Source organism: Falco biarmicus, chromosome 16 (genome assembly GCF_023638135.1).
Source record: "Falco biarmicus isolate bFalBia1 chromosome 16, bFalBia1.pri, whole genome shotgun sequence".
NCBI lineage: Eukaryota > Metazoa > Chordata > Aves > Falconiformes > Falconidae > Falco > Falco biarmicus.
In genome coordinates this window covers 4,548,393-4,567,476 of record NC_079303.1, presented here as the reverse complement: position 1 = coordinate 4,567,476, position 19,084 = coordinate 4,548,393, and the positions used below count along the sequence as shown (strand labels likewise).

General features: G+C 48.6%; 2 protein-coding genes across 3 annotated transcripts in view; one reads left to right on the top strand and one right to left on the bottom strand.

The window, feature by feature from the left end:
- RBBP5 (RB binding protein 5, histone lysine methyltransferase complex subunit) overlaps nt 1-19,084 on the top strand; it is a 42,859-nt gene that overhangs the window by 17,174 nt on the left and 6,601 nt on the right. The gene's annotated exons all lie outside the window — the stretch shown is intronic.
- CNTN2 (contactin 2) overlaps nt 10,978-19,084 on the bottom strand; it is a 30,011-nt gene continuing 21,904 nt past the window's right edge. For both annotated transcript variants that reach the window (XM_056361512.1, XM_056361513.1), the window contains exons 11-23: nt 18,592-18,742; nt 18,183-18,310; nt 17,635-17,810; nt 16,794-16,914; nt 16,384-16,542; nt 16,092-16,241; nt 15,279-15,349; nt 14,863-15,097; nt 14,313-14,428; nt 13,751-13,937; nt 13,283-13,395; nt 13,002-13,170; nt 10,978-12,309 (exon numbers count right to left, since the gene is read on the bottom strand). In XM_056361512.1, coding sequence (XP_056217487.1) covers nt 12,200-12,309; nt 13,002-13,170; nt 13,283-13,395; nt 13,751-13,937; nt 14,313-14,428; nt 14,863-15,097; nt 15,279-15,349; nt 16,092-16,241; nt 16,384-16,542; nt 16,794-16,914; nt 17,635-17,810; nt 18,183-18,310; nt 18,592-18,742 — 1,886 coding nt within the window. In that variant the 3' untranslated portion in view covers nt 10,978-12,199. The remainder of the gene's footprint in view (nt 12,310-13,001; nt 13,171-13,282; nt 13,396-13,750; nt 13,938-14,312; nt 14,429-14,862; nt 15,098-15,278; nt 15,350-16,091; nt 16,242-16,383; nt 16,543-16,793; nt 16,915-17,634; nt 17,811-18,182; nt 18,311-18,591; nt 18,743-19,084) is intronic.

Genomic DNA, 19,084 nt, shown 5'->3' with positions numbered 1-19,084 from the left:
ATTTTTGGAAGATTTGGAGGCAAAATAGGATGAGCTACCTTGTAGTTCAGCTGTTCTTTTGCTGTGGCACAGGGTGTGGGAAGTGAAGAATTAGATTTGTTATTGTTGTCACAATCCTGGGGCAGCAAGTAATGGAAGAAAGCCCTGAGGAGAAACCAGACAGAATCACAGGTCCCTCCCCAGCTGGGTGAGAGGGACCTGTGCTCGGTGCTTTGCCGTGCTGAGGGTGATATTTTTGTTACGGTCTGCATGGCCAAACCAAAGCAGCAGTGCTAGGCAGGAGCCAGATCAGCCTGTTCTAAACTTAGTGGATGCAGCTGATGAGAAATCCAGCTCCAAGAGATGTTGGCTGACCTTGTGCTTCCCATGCTGTGCTGTTCCTGCTCTTTAGGAGACATTGCTTTACCTTAGGAACATGCGCAGAGGTTTACACCCAGTTTGCTGCAGTTCTCTTCCTTGCGGCATCGCTTGTTCCCTGCTCTGAAGCCCGTCTGGGTTGCAGCATCAGATGTTTGGGGAGGCTCGTGGGCAGCTTCTGTCCATACAATTCCAGTGTAACCTGTTCCCCTGTGCTCTGGAGTATTTCTAGGACCTCCTGTAAGCTGGCTCTGGAGATACCTTTTCCATTGACCTAGTTAAAAGGGAATTGGATTGCGAGATAGTCCATTCATACCAATTAATCTCATTTTCTTAATGCAGAATTTCTTCACCTTGCCAAAGAGCTCCCCAGTCCCGGAAGCTGGTAGCTCTACTACAGAATTGACTGCTCAGAGACTCAGCAGTATCTCCCCAACCTGAGGAAAGAGATCCATGTAGGTGGGGTTCTTAATCTCTTCCTCATTCTGCTGCAGAGGTCGGAGGTGAAATCATCTCAGTATCTCAAGTGTGCTTCTAAGATCAGCATGAAAAAAAGTTACAGTAAACTCCATGTTTTGCATTTGGTTTACTGTTTGCCTGCCTTGTTGATCCCTGCATTAGGTGGCTCCTTTTATCTTAAAACCTATTTCTAATCAACTGAAACCACAGTGACCCTCTTCTAAGCAGGGTGAAGCACGCTGACTCAGCCTTTTGGCCAGGTTTAACACCACAGTGAGTGAACGCTGCGTACAGTGAGCTCTAGACTTGTTCCTGCAAAACTCTTCTCACCCCCAGGGAATTCTTTTTCTGCAGCCTGTGAGAAGCAGCAGCAGCACCACGTGATGTGCGCCCCGCGATGTGCGCCCCGTGTCTCAGCCTCCTCTGGAGCCTGCTGCCAGCCTGCCTGCCTGTGTTAATAAGCTGGTCCACATCTCTCCTGTCCACCAGTGTCCTTGTGGCAGATGCCTGTAGTGTACATCCCAGCCCGCGCAACGTGCAGCCATCCTTTTTTAAAACATACAAACAAAAATACAAACAGCTAATGAAAACTGAAGTAGGCTTTTTCAACGCACCTGATTTACAGAGCTCTTTTTGCCTGCTGAACGTGAAGAAATGGGCAGGTGAGCTTTGTAAATGAGGTGGGCATCGCAGGAGAGGGGAAGCTGTGTGTTGCTGCTGCTGTGTGGGACAAGACCTCCTCCGGTCATGTTTGGGGCAGGCTCTGGGATCCCCTCTGTGCTGAAGAACTCTCTGAATAGCTGGAGCAGACGTGCTTGGTTTGGGAGCTAATGGTTAACATCCACAAAGAGAAGCTGTCCCATCTGGGAGAGCCTCTCTGCTCTTTGTCATGTAAATGCAGGGGCTTGCATCCTGTGGGCAGCTGTGTTTTAGAAATGTAGAAAGATTACATGAAAGGTCCAGGCAATCCATTTTCTCACTGCTTAGCTGAGGAGGTCAGAGTGGGAGCCAAAAGGATCCTTCATCTTTTTATTGTGCCCTCCTTTTTTTTTTTTTTTTTTTTTCCAAGGGGAGCCAGGTGTCCAGAGCAGGAAAATTAATTTATTTTTTTAATGCTTATTTTAAGATCGAGGGCTGTGATGGACAGTGTGACTCCAGAAATCAGAAAGGATGGGACTGGGTCTTTATTGGCGTAGTTGCTGTTTAAAAATGGCACTTGTATGCTTTTGGAGTTTTGCAATAATCTAAAGTGTTGGCTGACATTTCCATTAGTAGGTCTGTTAAGGGATGGAGGGAAAGGAAGGGAGAGCAGTCTGAGCTGAAAGAAAGGTCACCAAAAGGGAGTAGGGGAGGTTGGAGGTACAGAGAGGTCAGTGAAAGCAGCAGGGACTGTTCAAAACAGCATATTCTCTCCACCTCTAAGTTTCCTTCTGTCTCTTCCTCTAATACGCATGGGGTTTTAGTCACTGTCCCTGGTCTTCCTAGCACAACTGGGTGAATTGCGGAAAAAAAGGTGTCTCTTTCTGCTCTGGATTGGAAATATGGTGCCTAAACTTCTTCCTGTGCCTGGTGGGTCCGTGTGCCTCACCTGGAGGGGAGGATGGCAGGGACCACACGCAACCCCTGTGTGCTGCCACCTCCCAGCTGGAGGTATTTTTGTGGTACCACACTTCTGCCTGCTGATGCTCCGGAGTATTAGGAAGCAATTAGTATTGTACATGCTAAGGCCAGACAGATTGTGTGAGGGAGGAAGTCAATTTGCTAATGGCATTAGCACTTGGGAAGAAGGAGGTAGTGACAGAATGCTGAGGCACAGGCAGCTGTTTAAATTGCTGTGAGCTACTGAAGCTTATCTAAATGGAGTAACTAGATTGCCCTAACTGCTGGAACTTGAGTGGCAGCGAAGAGGAAAACAAACCCCATAAGCTTCTTTTGCACCAAGATGGGTCCGTCTGACTCTTCCATCGTCTGCACGTTGATCTCGGTTAATTCTTTAACTTGTTCCTGCAGTTGCCTGCAGCAGCTCAGCAATCTGCCGGGATATATAGAACAGTGGGATATATGGAACAGTGCAGCTCTTGGGCTGTTGGCTCCTTGTTTCCCCTGTTCCCACTCCCTGCTGCTTCTTACGTGCTGTTTTTCCTCTTCCTTTGGCTCATTTATTCAGTATATTGCTTACTACAGGCATTTCCCTAAGCCTCACACCAGATAAATAACTACAAATGCGGTGATTTTTTATATATTTTTTTAAATGACCTTTAGTTTTGTTAAAACATCTTTCCTAGTCAGGCATTTCAGAGCATTGTACGCAACAGCCGTGAACGTGGTGCTGTGGTGGTGTGGATGCACCAGCAGTGCAGCCCCCGTCGGTCCTGCGCACGCTGGTGGCAAGACAGGCGTTTGCCTACCTCCCACAGAGGTTTTCAGGAGGTAAAGAGGGAAATACTTTGTTTATGGCTAAGAAATGCGTGTGACTACATAACTACTAACACATCCCTTCCCAAGGACGGCATCGGATCTCTTCCACACTCTGCGAGGAACTACTTTGGAACGTTTCCTGAGTCCACAGAACGATCCTTTCGAAAACCAGGGAAATTCAGAGTTCACTCTCCCCTTCCCTTTTGCTGGCTTTCTCCCAGCACAGATACACTGAGTAGCTATTGATGTTTTGCCTTTGTTCTTCCCTCCGTTTTTTTTTTCAAGGAAACTGCAGCTTTTTGGCTGTCATTTCTGCTACAGTATGCTGCATAAATATGTTCATTTGTTGCCTGTCTCTGGTGATGCTGGCTTAGAGGTGTGGAACTCGCAGAAAAAACAGTGTGTTTTGCTGAAGCACGCCGAGTACTGTGGGTTTAGTTCATGCATCATCTTCAGCTGGGTATAGAAAAGCAAATTCACTATTGCAGCACTAATCCAAAGCAGGAATGTTTTAGTTAACTCTAAATGAGTGTGTGCTGAGTCAGGTATACACCATAATAAGGGATTTTTGTGCTTAGTGCTGGCCGGTCATAGCTAATGTGATGCCATGATTTAATTTAAGCAGAAGCTTTAGACCAAAATTACTTAGCGGCATATAAAATAACTCCGCCCTTTGCTTTGGCTGTGTTGAAGTTTCTTCTTCTTTAGCAAAAGTTGTGTCTTTGGCTTCGGTGGGGGTCAATAAATCAATATTATTGAATATCTACTGAGTGCCAATAAGGGACAAAATCTTAGGCAGTAAAATAAGGTTTTAGGGGGTTTCAAGCATTGCATGCTGGGCTCTTTTGAAAATCTGGCTTTCATGGTAGGTATCAACCCCCCAAAATCATAGGATAGAAGCAAATAACAGGAGGATATTATTAAACAAAACCAACTGTAGCATAGATTTGCACAAAGCATTTAGGATGCTGTTCCTCGGTTTTCCTGACAATATAACCATTGGTTTGGTTTGCACCCTGTTTCCACAGAGGCAGGAAGATCAACTGCTTATTTTCTGAGTAGGAGTTTTTTTAGAATGCGGAGTACGAAGCATCTTCAGAGTGGTAAGACCCATCTTTTACATATGTTAGCTTTAAAGATGTTGGCTTTAAAGATTAACTCACAGTAGTAATTTACTTGTACCTCAATGTGGTCCCAAAAGGAGAGAAGAAAGATCATTTTCAAGCAGTTCTTCTTTCTTGGAGCTCTCTTTATTGGCTTCCCAGGAACAAAGCAGGCTCTGCTGATGCTACAAACCTGCTCTGACTTTTCTCTGCCTGCCTGCCCCAAGCTGAGTTCATTCCAGCCAGCATCCGTCCTCCATCCCTTGCTTTTTCTGCATCCTTTACATTTAAAAAAAGCTGCTGCTGTTTATCTTCATGGGGCAGAGGAATCTTTCGTTACCCCCGTCACCAATATTGGTCTTGTTTGTCTAAACTTGTGTGCTCTTTGTGGAAACTGCCTGTTTCTTCCTGATGCTTTTTCATTTCCAAGGAAGATCTACTTTGATTTGTCTTCCTACTTCTGTTCTGTGGGAGGAGGGCTGCATCCGTGGAAGTCCTTTGCTCGCCCTTTTGGTATTGGCAAGTAAAGTGACAGTATATTTTGTATAGAAAGCGATTAACGAAACCTCTCTGCGAGTGTCCAGGCAGGGGACCCAGCGAGCTGTGGTGCTGTGTAGGCAGCAGAGACCCAACAACCTAAAACCTTTAGAAACAAGAAATTCTTTAAATTACCTGTGGGGAAGGAAAGAGGAGGCTGTTTTCTCAGGTGAGACACAAACCTTTAGCTCTGGGGTCCGTTCCTTTTTAATTCTTGAAGTGTTTTGATACCAAGTTCAAGAGATTTGCTTGAACTGCCTTTTTTTGTGACTTTAATGTAATAAAGTAAATTTGAACCTTATGTGGAAGTGCTTTAGGTTTCACAGAAAGTTATCTATTTTCCATTGATATTTATGTGTAGAAAAGTACCTCTTTTGGGACCAGGCCTGCCAAAATGTCGCAGCAAGGACTGGACTCACAGTGCCTACAGCCTTAATGCCTGAAACCTGTGTAAGAGCCTTGGCTGGAAACACACAGATGCTCCTGGATCAACTGTTTTTTGTTTTTAAATGCAGCTGAGCTCTGGTGAGGTTACGGTGGTCAGCTGGTGCTGGCGCTCTGGGACTGGCGGGCACGTGTGATGCCTCCCAGCATCCTTCATCCCACGTCTGTGCAGCATGGCTTGCTGGCGTGCTCGCTCCGTGGGGCTGTGCTTGCATTTCCAGTAGGACCTGCCTGTCTGTTGGTGACGCTACATTTGTCTCCTTGATCTGTATCATGCATGGCGGCATTTAATGAAGGCTCCTGAGAAAGCAGGAGTGCCCTGGCAGGGGATGAGCTGGGGAGGGATTCATCTCAGTCTTGGCTGCTCCCCGCTGGTCTCTTTAATGATGCTGCCCTCACCTTTACAAAGCCCCTTTGCAGCATCAGTCCCTGAGCTAATTACAGCACCGGTGATGAGCAGCCTCTCCTGCAGCTCGGCAGGGCACGGGGCAGAGGGGCAGGAGCCTGCCGGGGGTCCGAGCACAGCTGAGCCCAGCCTCTGTGCACCCTTTGTTGGGTTTGCTTTGCCATCGGCACCCGGAGGCCAGGGGCTGGGCAGTGGTAGGGGGCACCCAGACACGCTTGTCATCTCAGGCTGTGGGTGGCTGTAGCTCCTCTCCATCCTTAGGGGCGCAGGGGGAGCCTCGGGAGCACATCTTGCTGCAGCCAGTGCCTAAGCCCCCCCTGTGCTCCCCGTGGGCAAGCATGGTGTTCCTTTTAGGGACTGCACGCCAGTGCGTGGATCCAGGATGGGCTGAGGGAAGGGGTTTGGCTGAGGCTCCCCATGACCCCACTGGTGCTGAGCCCCATTTCTTGTCTGTCCGCCCTCCGGCACGGCTGCGCCTGCCTTAATCATGGGGTGGTTTGGGTTGGAAGGGACCTTCAAGATCATCTGCTTCCAACCCCCTGCCATGGCAGGGACACGTGCTCAGCTTAACGCCTGGGGGAACCCTCGGGCCCATTCCACTTACTGCTTTAGCTGGTCTCTCGACAATCCTTCCCAAGGGTAGAAGGAAGCCATTAGATTTTTATTTTTTTTTTAGGTCAGAAGGAATTACTGTGATGAATTAATCTGACAGAACATAGATGAGGTGATTGCATGCAGGGCTTCCTGCAATGAAGGAAATTATTTTCTATAATGTAAGTGAACCTTTGCAAGCCAGCTTGTGGCTGATCTAGTGGATATCTTTCCTGGAAGACTTCCAGACTTGGTTTAAAGGCTGTTATTGATGACCAGGCTTTTTGGCAAGCTATTCCAACAGTCAGTTACCCTTTCTGCTAATAAGGTGCATTAAATTTTTTACTTTGAGTTTCCTAGCCTTTAGAATAGCAGCCAGAGATGTTATTACATTAACATCTCTAACCAGACGCCCAACACTCGCAATTCCTTGCTCCATGGACAGCCTCTCCTCTTTTGTTTAGTTAACACTGTCATGGGATAGAATTTGAGTTTACTATATCTTAATTGACTTCTCCGTGTGGATCAGGTCTCACTGGGCTCCTTTGTTTTTATTGGTATGTGCAATTGGCAGTCGGGAAAAATACAGTCCTGTGCCAGGGGACTCTTGGGCAAGGAAGGTACTAATTGCATTGAAAGTTGGACAGAAGCACTCCAGACCCTAGTAGCTGTCTAAAGTCTCTGAAGATCTTTATTAATGAACTGCGTGCTACTGTAGCCAATAAATAACCATAATTACAGTAAGTACAGTATGCTTACAATGTTTGCCATTTGGTTTTCTTAAAAAAATAGCATACAACAGAGTTACTGAGAAGAAAGCTGCCCTGTTTGTGTGTAGTAAAGCTGGATTAAAATATCCACAGTAGAGTATTTCTGTGGATGGGGGATAGCTTTGCAGGTTTAGAGCAGATGGGATTTAGACACCCCACCACCCCACTGCCCCCCAGCATGAGCTGAATGTGATGCCTGCGTTATCCAGCTGTTTCCCTGGGCAGAGACATCAGTGTCTCCCATTCAGGGTACAACACTTTGTCCGTCCTGCTGCAAGGGTGAGCTCTTCCTCATTCAAACTCATATAGCCGAGTGCTGAATTTAGCCCAGACAACCTAAAACCAGAAGCACAATCTTCAGTCTGCAAGTTTAATAGTATCAGGTAGAAGATTATTTCATGTTAAATAGAAATAAATCAGAATAAAGCTCCTCTCATTTGGTAGTCTGAAAGCATTTCACCCTTGTTGTGTACTTACAGCACCCTTGTCAGGCTGGTTTTTACTACTGACGAGTAAGACGGACCCTGTGAAATTAATGACTTTCCTTCGCAAGCCATTACAGTGCTGAGAACAAACCCCACAGCACTTAACTCCTCCTTGTAAGTTAATCTCTAAGGCAAATGCTCAGTGCAGTTAAATTCAGGGGGTTGTTAGTAAGACAGGAAATTGATTTGTAACTTAATGCAGTAATGTAAAGCCAGTGAGCTCTGTTAAGATGTTGAAGTTTTCTCCCCTGGCTCTGAACACCTTTCCTTTTAACCCCTGTGCTGCATTTTAGGAAGCTCTAACTGGCTTTACGGTAGCCGCCTTCCACATCTTTTTTGCCTGTTGGTGGCTCTGGCTAGGCTTTACATGCAGGTTCTTTTTATAGCCTGGATAAAGTTTAACGTGGGTACAAATGCTGCGTTTGCACGAGCGAATCCTCTTCCGTGGGTTACCTAAGGCTCTGGTAAATTAAATGGCAGAACGGACTGCCTAAGGCAAGGCAGTCTTTGCCTTAACTTGCCTTGTGTCTGTGTACAAACACTGAGCTGTCTCAGCTGAAGTTTAGCCTGTAACCATCTGGCCCTGAACTTGAACTTTCTCATCTGCCAGTGTTGCAAGTGGAAGACCTTTTCCATCCCCAGCGTGCCCTGTCCTTCACCCAGGGTGCTTCCCTGTACTAACCTGCAGTGTTTCATAATGTGTTTCTATCTTTCCTGCTCCGTGGCTTTGGAGTGTCGACAAACCTCCCTAAAATCTCAAAAAAAAATAATCCGTGGGAGAGAGACTGCCTGTTTACCATGTGCATGTTTCAGAGTTTCTGCATGCTAATGCTCAGGAAACATTGATGTCAGCGGAGCCGTGGCTGGCCACATTAGGTGAGGACTAGGTGACGGAGACAGCACAGGTACAAGGACAGGTTTGCCACCAAGGACTCGGACAGTGACTGATCGCCTTGCTGAAGCCTGTGCTCCTGCGGTTACGCTGCTCTTGGTGCCTGAGCTGAGTAGTTTACGTCAGCTCTGAAACCCTGCGTGAGCTGCAGTCCCACCTGTGACAGCAGTGTGAACACACGGGTACTTCCAAACTGCACAGAACTTGCAAATACACTATGACCTGCTTGTGCCTCGCTTCTCAGGAAGGGAAACTGAGGCAGCAAGTGGTGAAATAATTGCTTGGAGCTGTAGATGGAGTCAGTGTCGGAGCTGGGATTACAGCAAGCGGTTGTAAGGCCATTGTGGTTATCACTAGGTCATACCTCTTTGCTTCTATGTGTAATCCTTAAAATGTTGCAAAAGCTCAGCAGTGTTTTGGTCTAAAACACATACTGATGAAGCCGTATGTACTGATGATTTGCCTTCTCAAACAAGAGACGTAGCTTGAATTCACATTGAAGACATTTAACTTTCAAGGGGATCTGCTTGTTGTTTGAAGGCTTTAGAAAACACTGTCCCATCAGTTTTACAGATTAGAATATATTCAGCCCATTTGCAATGCAGAGCAGTGCAAACTGGAACATCTGAAATCCAACTCATGTTGGTTTTCATTTCTTGTATAAAATATGCCTGTGATCTAGTTTAAACAAAGAAATGTATGGAAAATGTATTAACCTTCCCAGGGAAATGGTGCAGGTGGCTGCTATTTCAAAAACAGCGTCACTGCAGCATTTAGATACCGTTTTCACCATGCTGTAAAGCGTCTTGCTTTCCAACACTGTAAAATTCAATAAAACCGACAGAGCCACCAGTGTTGCCAGACACATTTGGAAGCATCTGTTGAGACCCAAGTTTTTGCAAGAGCTGTTGGCGTAGCCTGCGTGGTCAGACCCAGACTGATGCTGAACCTCAGCCCTTGAGTTTTGCAGGAGTGCCTTGCTTCGCTTTCCTTGCTTGTGAGAGTTCATCCAACATGTTGTCCACCCAAGCACGTTCTTTGGCCCTGGAGATGTGCAGCTCTTGAAGGGAATTAGCAGTGTCCCTGGGCCTGCAGGTGTAGCAGCCCCTGGGGAGAGCAGGCGCATCGGCTGCCCTGGGCTGGGGGCACACGATGGGGTGAACACGGAGCCTGTGCCTGAAACCAGCGTGAACCTCGGGACGGTGGCCAGGCTGGGCACCGAAGCAGCTCCCTCCCGCTCAGTGATTCCTCCCAAGGAGTGCAGCAGCCTTCAAGTACGAGAGATTTCTATTCCGTCCCAACCTGCAGAGTGCTGGCTACTCAACAGGGTCAGACCTGGGGTCCCCCCAGCATCTGCATCTCCAGTCGGTGAAGGCTCTTTGGGCACGTCATTTAACCTTGCTGCTTTTATTTGCTTCTCTCCTGAATCAGGCCCCAGGGCTGCACTGGGCATCATCCAGCAGAGCTCTGAGCTCCATAGGTCCTGTTAGGTTATGCCTCCTAGATACTGTCGTTATGGCTAGTTCTGCATATCAGTCAGGTTAACTGTTGCCCAAGCCCTAATTTCCTTTGCTTTTGAGCTAACACTGCACCCCTAATTTTCTGTTCATCCCATCTTTTGTGGGAGAAAGGTTGAAGGCCCAGCAAGATGGAGGTGAGAACAAAAATGCCAAATTAACAACATAAAAGATTTTGCCAAACAAAGCTCCCAGACATCAACGAAAATATTTTAAAATCTTCGTGAACATAAATCGTACAAAAATATCATTTATATTTAGCTGTTGCCCTTCTGAAAGAAGTGTTTCAGCCTGCTGGAGGGACCGAGGGGGTGATTCATGGAGAGCAGCAGAGGGACCTGGAGGAGGCTCCGGGGGGAATGGCTCCCTGCCTCACTCTGCCACGTGTCACCGGGAGCTGTCGACTTCCTTCTTCCACCTTATCCCCGGTGTTATTTATAAGGGAAACAGCGAGGTACCCTTTCCTTTTGCTGCAGCCGTGCTCTAAATGTTTGGACTCTTTCATTAAGTTTATTTTTCTTTGCCTATTTCTTATTTCTCTGGTTTACTAAACACAGAGGAGCCCTTCTTCCTCAGCCTAGAGCCTTGCTGTTCGCATCACGCCGTGTGAACCTACCGGTATATTTACCTTCTTGCTTCTAGGGTAGCCCAAATGCTAAAAAGCATGTGATGGGGTACTATGGATATATACAATAGGCATAACTCCAGGAAGCCAGGGATTTATGCATGTAATCTCTCCAAAGCTGGCTAAGGCTTAGGACACGGTAGTTTTAAAATGATTAGCGAGGGCAAGGAATTGGCATCTAGTATAGAAACCGCATGCGAGCACCTTGCCATTGCACGGTCCTGCAAGTGTAGCCCTTTCTCGGGTAATTCTGGAACTGAGGTTGCTCAGGCCAGCAGTATTGTCCTCTGGGAAGGAGGAAGGTCCAGGCAGGTAAAGGTCCCTACAAGCATGCTTGGGATCTGACCGGCAAGCAACAGAAATCAGCTGCGCGTTAGCTTTGGTCAGTTGCTTTACTGGGAGACAGAGAGGTTTTAATACGCAACGTCCCCAGCTGTTTTAGTTAATGGTGCACCTCGGCATCCCTGTACTTCTTTGGGGTATCAGCCCTCCCATTTCCATCAGCTGGGTCAGCCTTGGGCCTGAAAACCAGCCTGACTGACGGGCATCCCGAGGGGAGACTGGCATGTTGGCTGTTCAGAACCGTTTGTGTGGGGAGGTGAATCTGACTGAGTCCAGATTTTCCTTGTTGCCCCAGTGACGGCTTCCTTCAGCCTCCAGTTCTTGTTTAAATTATGTCATATTCCTTTTTCTTCCTCCTTTAAGACCCTCTCTATGGAAATTGGGTATGTTGACATCTCTGTTATTAAGCAGAACCACCTCTTTGAATTAGCAGATGCTAGAAAAGTATCTCCTTTTTGCTTACCCCTTCTCCTCCCCCAAACAAAAAGGAAAGAAGCAAACAGTATAACAAAAACACCCCAAAAGCATGTGGGATATGGATAACATTGAACGTTGCACCTCACAGTGTAACAGTTGATACAGACAATAGGCTGGGGTTGCAAGTTAACACCAGTGTTGTAAAAAAAGCTTTTCACAATCTAAATTCTGTTCACATCTGATCTTCAGGATGGGGCAGAGCTCAGTCTCTCTTGTGGCTTTATCTCCTTGGGCTGGTTGCTGCAGAATTTGGCTCATATTGGGGGAGGGGAGGGAGAAAAAAAAAATCCTGTCCCATAAGTCATTAGAGATGGCTGTGACTGGGATTGGTATGGAACATGCTGATCGCTGTCAAATCCTCAGTCCCCATCCTCCCCTTACCCCCCCAAAATTCACTGTACATATTAAAAAAAAAAAGGTCAGATTTAGCAGTCTGGTTATTTTAGTACATGGCTTCATAAGGCAGAAAACCTACTGGATACAGTGTGTTGGGCAGTTGGCTGTCAGAATTCACGTAGAATTCTTCTTTGTTTTACTCCTTTCTTTAAAAAAAAATTTAATCGGTTAAAGACCCATGTCTTGTATGAAAGCTTATATTCTTCCAAAACAAACCAAAACAGCTGCTGCTTTCTTCCTCCCTTCCAACAACGTTGTCAAATCCTTTCTCTGTAGTGCTGCTGTGGTATAAACTGGAAGTTGCAGCAGCCAGATGTTAAGGAGTTCCCCAGTGGCTTGGGAGGAAGGTGTCCGGGAGTCCTCTGCTGCGCTGGCCATCGTCAGAGCTCCAGGTAGCTGATCAAGGCCACCATTAGTAGAGAGTTAGTTGTAATAACGATGGCATGTGGCACTGGTCTCGTCACAGAGTCTTCCACCATCATACTTGTCCCTGAAAGAAAGGGAACAGGGAAGGAGCAACCGTCCTGTTGCACAGACACAACTGGATGTGTTGAGCGAAGAGTTGAGGAGGTCAGCAACGTGTTAGTTTTGGGATTTCTATGTGCTCGTGTTGTGATTGTCGCTGGTGGACCTCCCGGGAACACTTGTGCTTGAAATGAGAATTTGGAGGTGGGCGCTGCGTACCTACCCCCCGAATCAAGGGAACCTGCTGGAGTTGGGGTCGGGGCCCCACGAAGTCAGGATTTCGCCCTTAGTGAATGTAAGTTGGGCTGGCGTGGGGCCTCGAGGACTTGAGCTGCAAGTAGTCAAGGTGGGTTCAGAGTGGGCTGAAAGGTTGCCCAGTCTGGGGGGTGGGGGGAGCTGGGGAGGGCTGGAAGGGGAGACATCAGAAGTTCCTTTGAATGAACAGCACAAGGGAGCCAAGGACCAGTTCTAGAGTGGGCTAAAACCCAGGGGTGGGAGGTTCCCCTCTATTCCTGGAGGGGAGAGTGGGATTTTAAAACATCATAGCATTTGTTGTGGTTACGCTGTGCTATGGCCGGGTAGGGGAGGAGGTACGGCTTATCAAAGAACGGTGGTAGCAAATTCACTCCTCTCTCGGAGCTGCTGTTGCGGTGGTCTGTGGAGCACCCTGTAAAGTGTCCGTGCATGGAGCGTGTGTAGGCAGGGGAGCACACCTACCACTGTTTCGGAGGATGTGAACTTCTGCTGGGATTCCATCTCCCCCAGGGCCCGTCACCCTGATCTGTACGAAGGCGTGAGTGAAGTCTTCAGGGACAGGGATGTCGATCCGGCTCTTGCTGGCCAGGAATAGTGTGGGAGCAGAGTGGGAATCCTGCCTGTAAAGCATCTGTTGGAAGAGGCACGTCTGAGTTTATGTTCGCTAAGGTGAATGTTATGTTTGTTAAGGTGAATTCCTTAGGGTCACCTATAGGAGAAGGCCAGCTACGTGCTGCCTGTACCTTGTACCCCGTAACTGCAGACTCCTCCGCCTTCGCCACCACTGGGTCCCACTTGATGCTGACCGTAGACCCAGAAAAAGTCCAGGAGATGTTGCCAGGTGGCCTCTTTGGTGCTAAGAGATACAAAACAAGACAAGAGATTCAGTGAGTTGGGGGTTGATGAGAAGGTTGTGCTGGTTACAACCATCTCCCGAGACTCTGTGACTAGTCAGCGGGACTGATGGCACCCCTGTCATCAGTTTAAAGGGGATTATCCCCCCAAACATCACTCTGAGCAGAGGTCTTCTCAGCTGTGCGATACACAGACCACGAGACTGATCTGAGGAAATTCAGGGAAGTGTTTTATGGACTATTTAAAAGGGTGTTAGAGCACCAAGATAAAAAAGCTGATCGTTGGGGATCCTCTGGAGGGAGCAGCAGCCCCAGGGCGTACAGTGTGCACAACGGAGTTGGGCAGGGCTCACTCACGTGGTTTTGTGGTCGTGACGTTGGTGGAGGGGCTGGGGGGGCCAGTTCCAGCCCGGTTGTAGGCTCTGACTGACACGTGATATTTGGTGTTGGGGTTTAGGCCAGTTACGTGAGCCGATGTGACCAGTCCCGCGGTTCTCACTCGGTCAGCCGCCTCCTCTTTATCACTGTCCTTCCAGTACCGGATCTGAATAGAAAAGGATATGATGGGTTTGGTAAGGATGGAGGCCCCTGCAAATGCCAGACTCAGTCCATCTACAGCCAGTGCTGGAGACTCTTTGGTGTTTGTTTCGGTGCATTTTGCTTAGTATGTACCCGGGAATAAGGTTACAGCCTGTGTGGAAAAGCAAGCAGGGAAAAAAACGGATTTTTCTCTCTTACTAAGCTCTCTTGTGAGCAGTAGTACTGGCCCCGTTAAGAGCCTCGTGCTGTCCATTAATTATCCTCCATCTTTGGAAACAAAATGCTGTTTCCTTTCACCTCACTTAGCCTGGGGCAATTTTCTTTGCTGGGTTTCCCGATCTCAGTTTCAGCATCTCTCATTCCCATGGCAGACTCGTACCTCGTAGCCCAGAAGCACTCCAGTCATATCTCCCTGCTCAACGGGCTCCCAGGACACATCCATTTCTGAGGACAGAACAGCCTTGGCCATAACTCTAAAAGGAGCCACTTTTGGTTCTGAAAAAGACAACAAGAGGAAATAAAATCCTTTTCCTAGCTCTGGGCAGCATAGTCACCATACTGAGATGAAGGGCTTTCCTGCAGCACCGTTACCGTGCAGCCAGACGGCTGGTATTATGTCTACGGAGCAAAGCAAGGGGAAGGGATTTAGGGACTTAGTAGAACAAGCTGAGCCACAGCTGTCTGCTGTGAGCATCCGTGCCGGCTCTGGAGCTCTGGGTGTACAGTCACGGCTGGGCGTAGGGAAACATCTCTCGGTGTATTTGAAGTAGAAGATAAATGTTATGCTGAAATCACTGTCAGCTGTTCCTCGAGCAAAAGAAACCTCTGCCGTTGCTGAGCTCCCAGGCACAGCTCTGCAGGGAGCTGAGGACATGGTGGCTGGTTGAACAAAGCGGAGTGAGTTCAGAGTCTCCGCGCTCCCTCTTTACCTTCTTCTGCAGAGTACACGATGGCAGTGAGGCTCTCCGGTCCCTCTCCTTTCCTGTTGTACGCTTTGATCTTCACTTCAAAGGGGGTGTAGGGGCCGATGCTCTCGTTGTGGTAGACGTAGTGCAGCGATTCTGCGTGCGGCACCTTTGCTGTCAGCCACCCCTGGGTGCCTTTCTTGCGGAATGACAAGATGTAGCCAAAGCCATCTCCATTCTGATAGTCTCGCAGCGTTGGCTGTGTGGGGGGTGGAAAGAGAGAGGAGCCTTGGTCCGTTCAAACGAGCGAAGCTTTGGACTAAGCCCCGTGTTTGGCTCAGCCTCGTATCAGAATTGTAATTGCGATACTGATTTCCCCAAAGAAATGGCACGTGCTCCTCCCCTCGGCCCTCTCCCCGCGCCCACGGCTGCTGACTTACTGTCCAGTTGATGATGAGCTCGTTGGGAGCCCCTCCACCTCCGCTCAGCCCAGATGGTGCCACAGTCGGTGCTGTCAGGTCCCGAAACAAAAGCAGAAGCACGGGTTGGGTTAAGGAAACCACAGTGATGAAGATGAGCACAGACACGGTGCGGTCTGGGAGTAGCCAGGCTTTGACAGCTCATATGAAAGTGCTCGTCTCTAGATTTTCAACCATGAGTATTTCAGATCTTTGTGAAAATCAGGTCTGGAATAGTGGCTGGTGCCTGACGAGCTTATTTGGAGGCAGCATGTCTCCAAGGGGACGAGAATCAAGCTCAGAAGCAGTGATACAGAGGAGAGCTTTTATTAGAAAGGAGTTAATATGCATTTGGTATGTTGAGAGCGGTTCTCCTGCTGTTTTTACAGCCCTTCTGCTTGCACGTTCAAGCAGCAGAAGATAGAATGAACGTTCACAGCCATTTGCTGGGAAATTTACCTTGTCTGTTTTACAGAGCTGTGCTCTGTGCTAGAGCAGGGCTCTTTCCCCTTTCTAAGCATTACTGCCCAGAAGGTACAGGATTTGAAACTAGGATTTATAATGGTTGAATGTATTGTATCTCATGCTGGTGAAGTTAGCTGCCAGCTCTAGTGCGTGTCTTTGACGTGTGAAATGGGCAAAAAGAAAATTTTGTGATGGCATCACCTCTAGGAGCTCTCCGGAGATGATTAATTGTTTGGGACCAAGGCATGCTGCAAGCCAGCCTTCCCCTCCAGCATGTTGGGACAGGCACCCCTGATTCCTTTTTCTACCTCTGAGCATATTTGCACATACCTGCTTCTTTGGTACGGATTTTGCTGGAGGGTAGACTTGGCTCCCCAACTCCAAGGATGTTACTCGCTAAGACCCGAAACTCATAATCCATCCAAGGAATGAGGTTCACCACCTGGGCTGTCTCTGCATTGCCTTCAATATTTACAGGATCTATATAATCCAATAACACGAGAGGAGAAGAAATAGAGCGAGTGGCAGCCAGCGTATGAGCACAGAGCAGGAACGTGCCAGCGAGCTGGTGCCCCACGGCCAGCACGGGCTGTGCCACCACCGCTGCCCCCAGGACACTTACTGGTACGCATTTGCTTCCATTTGCTGGAGAGGAGGGTCCGCGCCTCCACGATGTACCTGGCGATAGGGCTGTGGTTGTCAAAGCCACGGCTCCAGCTCAGCTGGACGGTGGTGTCACCGATGTCTCTCACCACCACACCCCCGGGGGGGCCTGGAGGTCCTGGGATGATGGGAGACAGAGGGACATATTGCGAAGATGAAGGATTTGGAGGCTTATCGGTCTTTATATTGTGCAAGTCACAAATTCAAATCAGGCCTTTCTTTTCTGGAAGCCTCCAGAAGCTCATAAGCATATCCCATCCAGTTCAAATATTAGATGGTCGCAAGGGAAGAGCGAGATGATTCCTTGCAAGGACCGTGCTGTTGCTTCGGGCTTGTAAGGAGCAGGGGACCTTACAACAGAGACATTACCTCTGACAGTCAGCGTGGCTGACTCCGAAGCACTGTCCACAACTGTCTGGGCAGTGCACGTGTACCGCCCCGAGTGCTTTAGCTGGGTGTTGAAGATGCTGAGGTCCCCGATAGCTTCCTTCTGCGTGGGGAAGAGAAAAGACAGCGAGGAGAGCGTTTGAACACGCCTGATGGCACGGTCCAGTGTTTGACGTTGCACTGGGTTTTTACGGCAGGGTTTTGGTAATGGGGGGAGCTTCTGTGAGAAGCTGCTAGAAGCTTCCCCCATGTCCATCGGATCCCGTGCCAGCCGGTTCCCAGTCGGACCCGCCGCTGGCTGGGGCAGGGCTGGGGACCCCCCAGGGACCCCCGCTGGGCCCAGCTGTGCCTGGGGGGCTGTGCCCGCGGGGGGGACCCACGCTGGAGCGGGTTGTGAGGAACTGCAGAAGGGCTCACGCTGGAGGAGGGCTGTGACCTGACCGCAGCCCCATCCCCATCCGCTGCAGGGAGCGGGGAGAGAAATCGGGGGTGAAGTTGAGCCCGGGAGGAAGGGAGGGGTAGGGGGAAGGTGCTTTAAAATTTCATTTTATTTCTTGTTATGCTACTCTGATCTGATTGGTAAAAAATCAATTTTCCCAAGTCAAGCCTGTGTTGCCTGTGACGGCAGCTGGTGGCTGATCTCCCCCTGCCCTTATCTCCACCCACGAGCCTTTCGTTATGTTTCCTCTCTGCTGTCCAGCAGAGCAGGTTTGGTGGGCACCTCACCTCCAGCCAGGGTCAGCCCACCACAAACGTGAAAACGAAGAGGCTGGCATTAATTTTCTGCCCTTTTTGATGGTACATAATTGCCCTTTCTACTCACCACGCTGGCACGCCGATAGTGCCCCTCAGACTTGTCAAAGTCAATGGGGAAATCGTCTAGTGACCAGGTGAAGGTTAGGTCCATGGTGGGGTCGTGGGATGCGTGACATTGCAGGGTGAGGTTTTCACCGACATTGATGTCTGCGCTAGATGGTGCCAATGTGATTTTGGTGGCATCTGCAGAGAAAGAGCAGGGAGGGCCGTTAGCTGCAAATGTCCGTGGACAAGGTATATATGAATCCTGCAGAGCATCCAAACCAACTAACACTTTCCAACTTGTCATCCCTCTCAAACAGCTGTAGCTTTGCGGGAGGAAGATGAGGGATTGCAGTGGTTAGGGAATGGAAATGCTTTTCTCCAGGAGCAGTTGTTGGTTGGTTTGATTTGGTGGGTCAGGCAGAAGGTTTGCTGCTCCACAGGCTGAAATGTCTTTGATTCCCTGAGCACTGCATTGATTTTCGGGAGTACAAGGAGAGGAGAAATAGGACATCACGGCATTCTTAGACGTTTGTTGCTCGATTGACCCCAAATCAAGACAAACATCTCTACCTCGAACAGAGAGGATTCCAGTACTGTTGGCTTTGCCCATGAAATTCTCAGCAAAGCAGGTATACTTTCCCTCATCGGATTTGCTGATGTTCTGGAGGATCAAGGTGCCATCTGTGGTAATAGTCACCCTGGAAAGGAAGGAGAACCATACAAGAGGAAGGTTAAAATGTCTGTTCACTCTGTGCACCTGACAATTTCCAGCGCTTGCTGATTTTAGAGAAACTGGTGATAAAGACACGACTGCAAAGTATTGAGTAGGAGTTTTCTAAAGAAGAAACTAGAGGAATAACCAAAGGCTTATGTTCAGGGTTGTAGCAGCACACTTGGGTCATCAAGTCCAGTCTTCTGGCAAGAAAAAAATGTGATTTTAGAAACGGTTTCTAGGTAGAAGCTGACTCTGTGCTGCTACCTGCTACTGTTGATCAGAAGTTCAGTCCCTTTGGTCCAGAGCACAGTGGCTTTTGGTGCTGCTCGTGGTTGGCATGGGATGATGACCTTCCCACTTCGGGCTGCGGGTATCAGTCGCTTCACTGGGTTTAGTCTAAAATCTGGTGCTAAGGCTACAGGGGGGAAAAAAAAAGAGGATTAAGGAATGATGAGAAAACCCTGCTAGGTGAGCATTTTAACTGCCACGTAACTAGGTATTGATCTGTTGTTGGATGGCTTGGTAACAGAAGCATGGCAATATCTGGCGAGCAAGATGAAGGAGTGATTCCTCTGCTGCCGGGTGGTTTCTAACGCCTGCCGAGGCAGGTGTTACGTGAGACAGGTGTCGTACGTAGCAATGGGGTGTGACCCTAACAAGTGCAAGGTCTTTGAGAGACACAAGAACAGCTGCTTTTGAAAATGTAGAGGATATTCTCTTCAATGTCCTGACCAAAGTCACCAATGCAGACATCCAG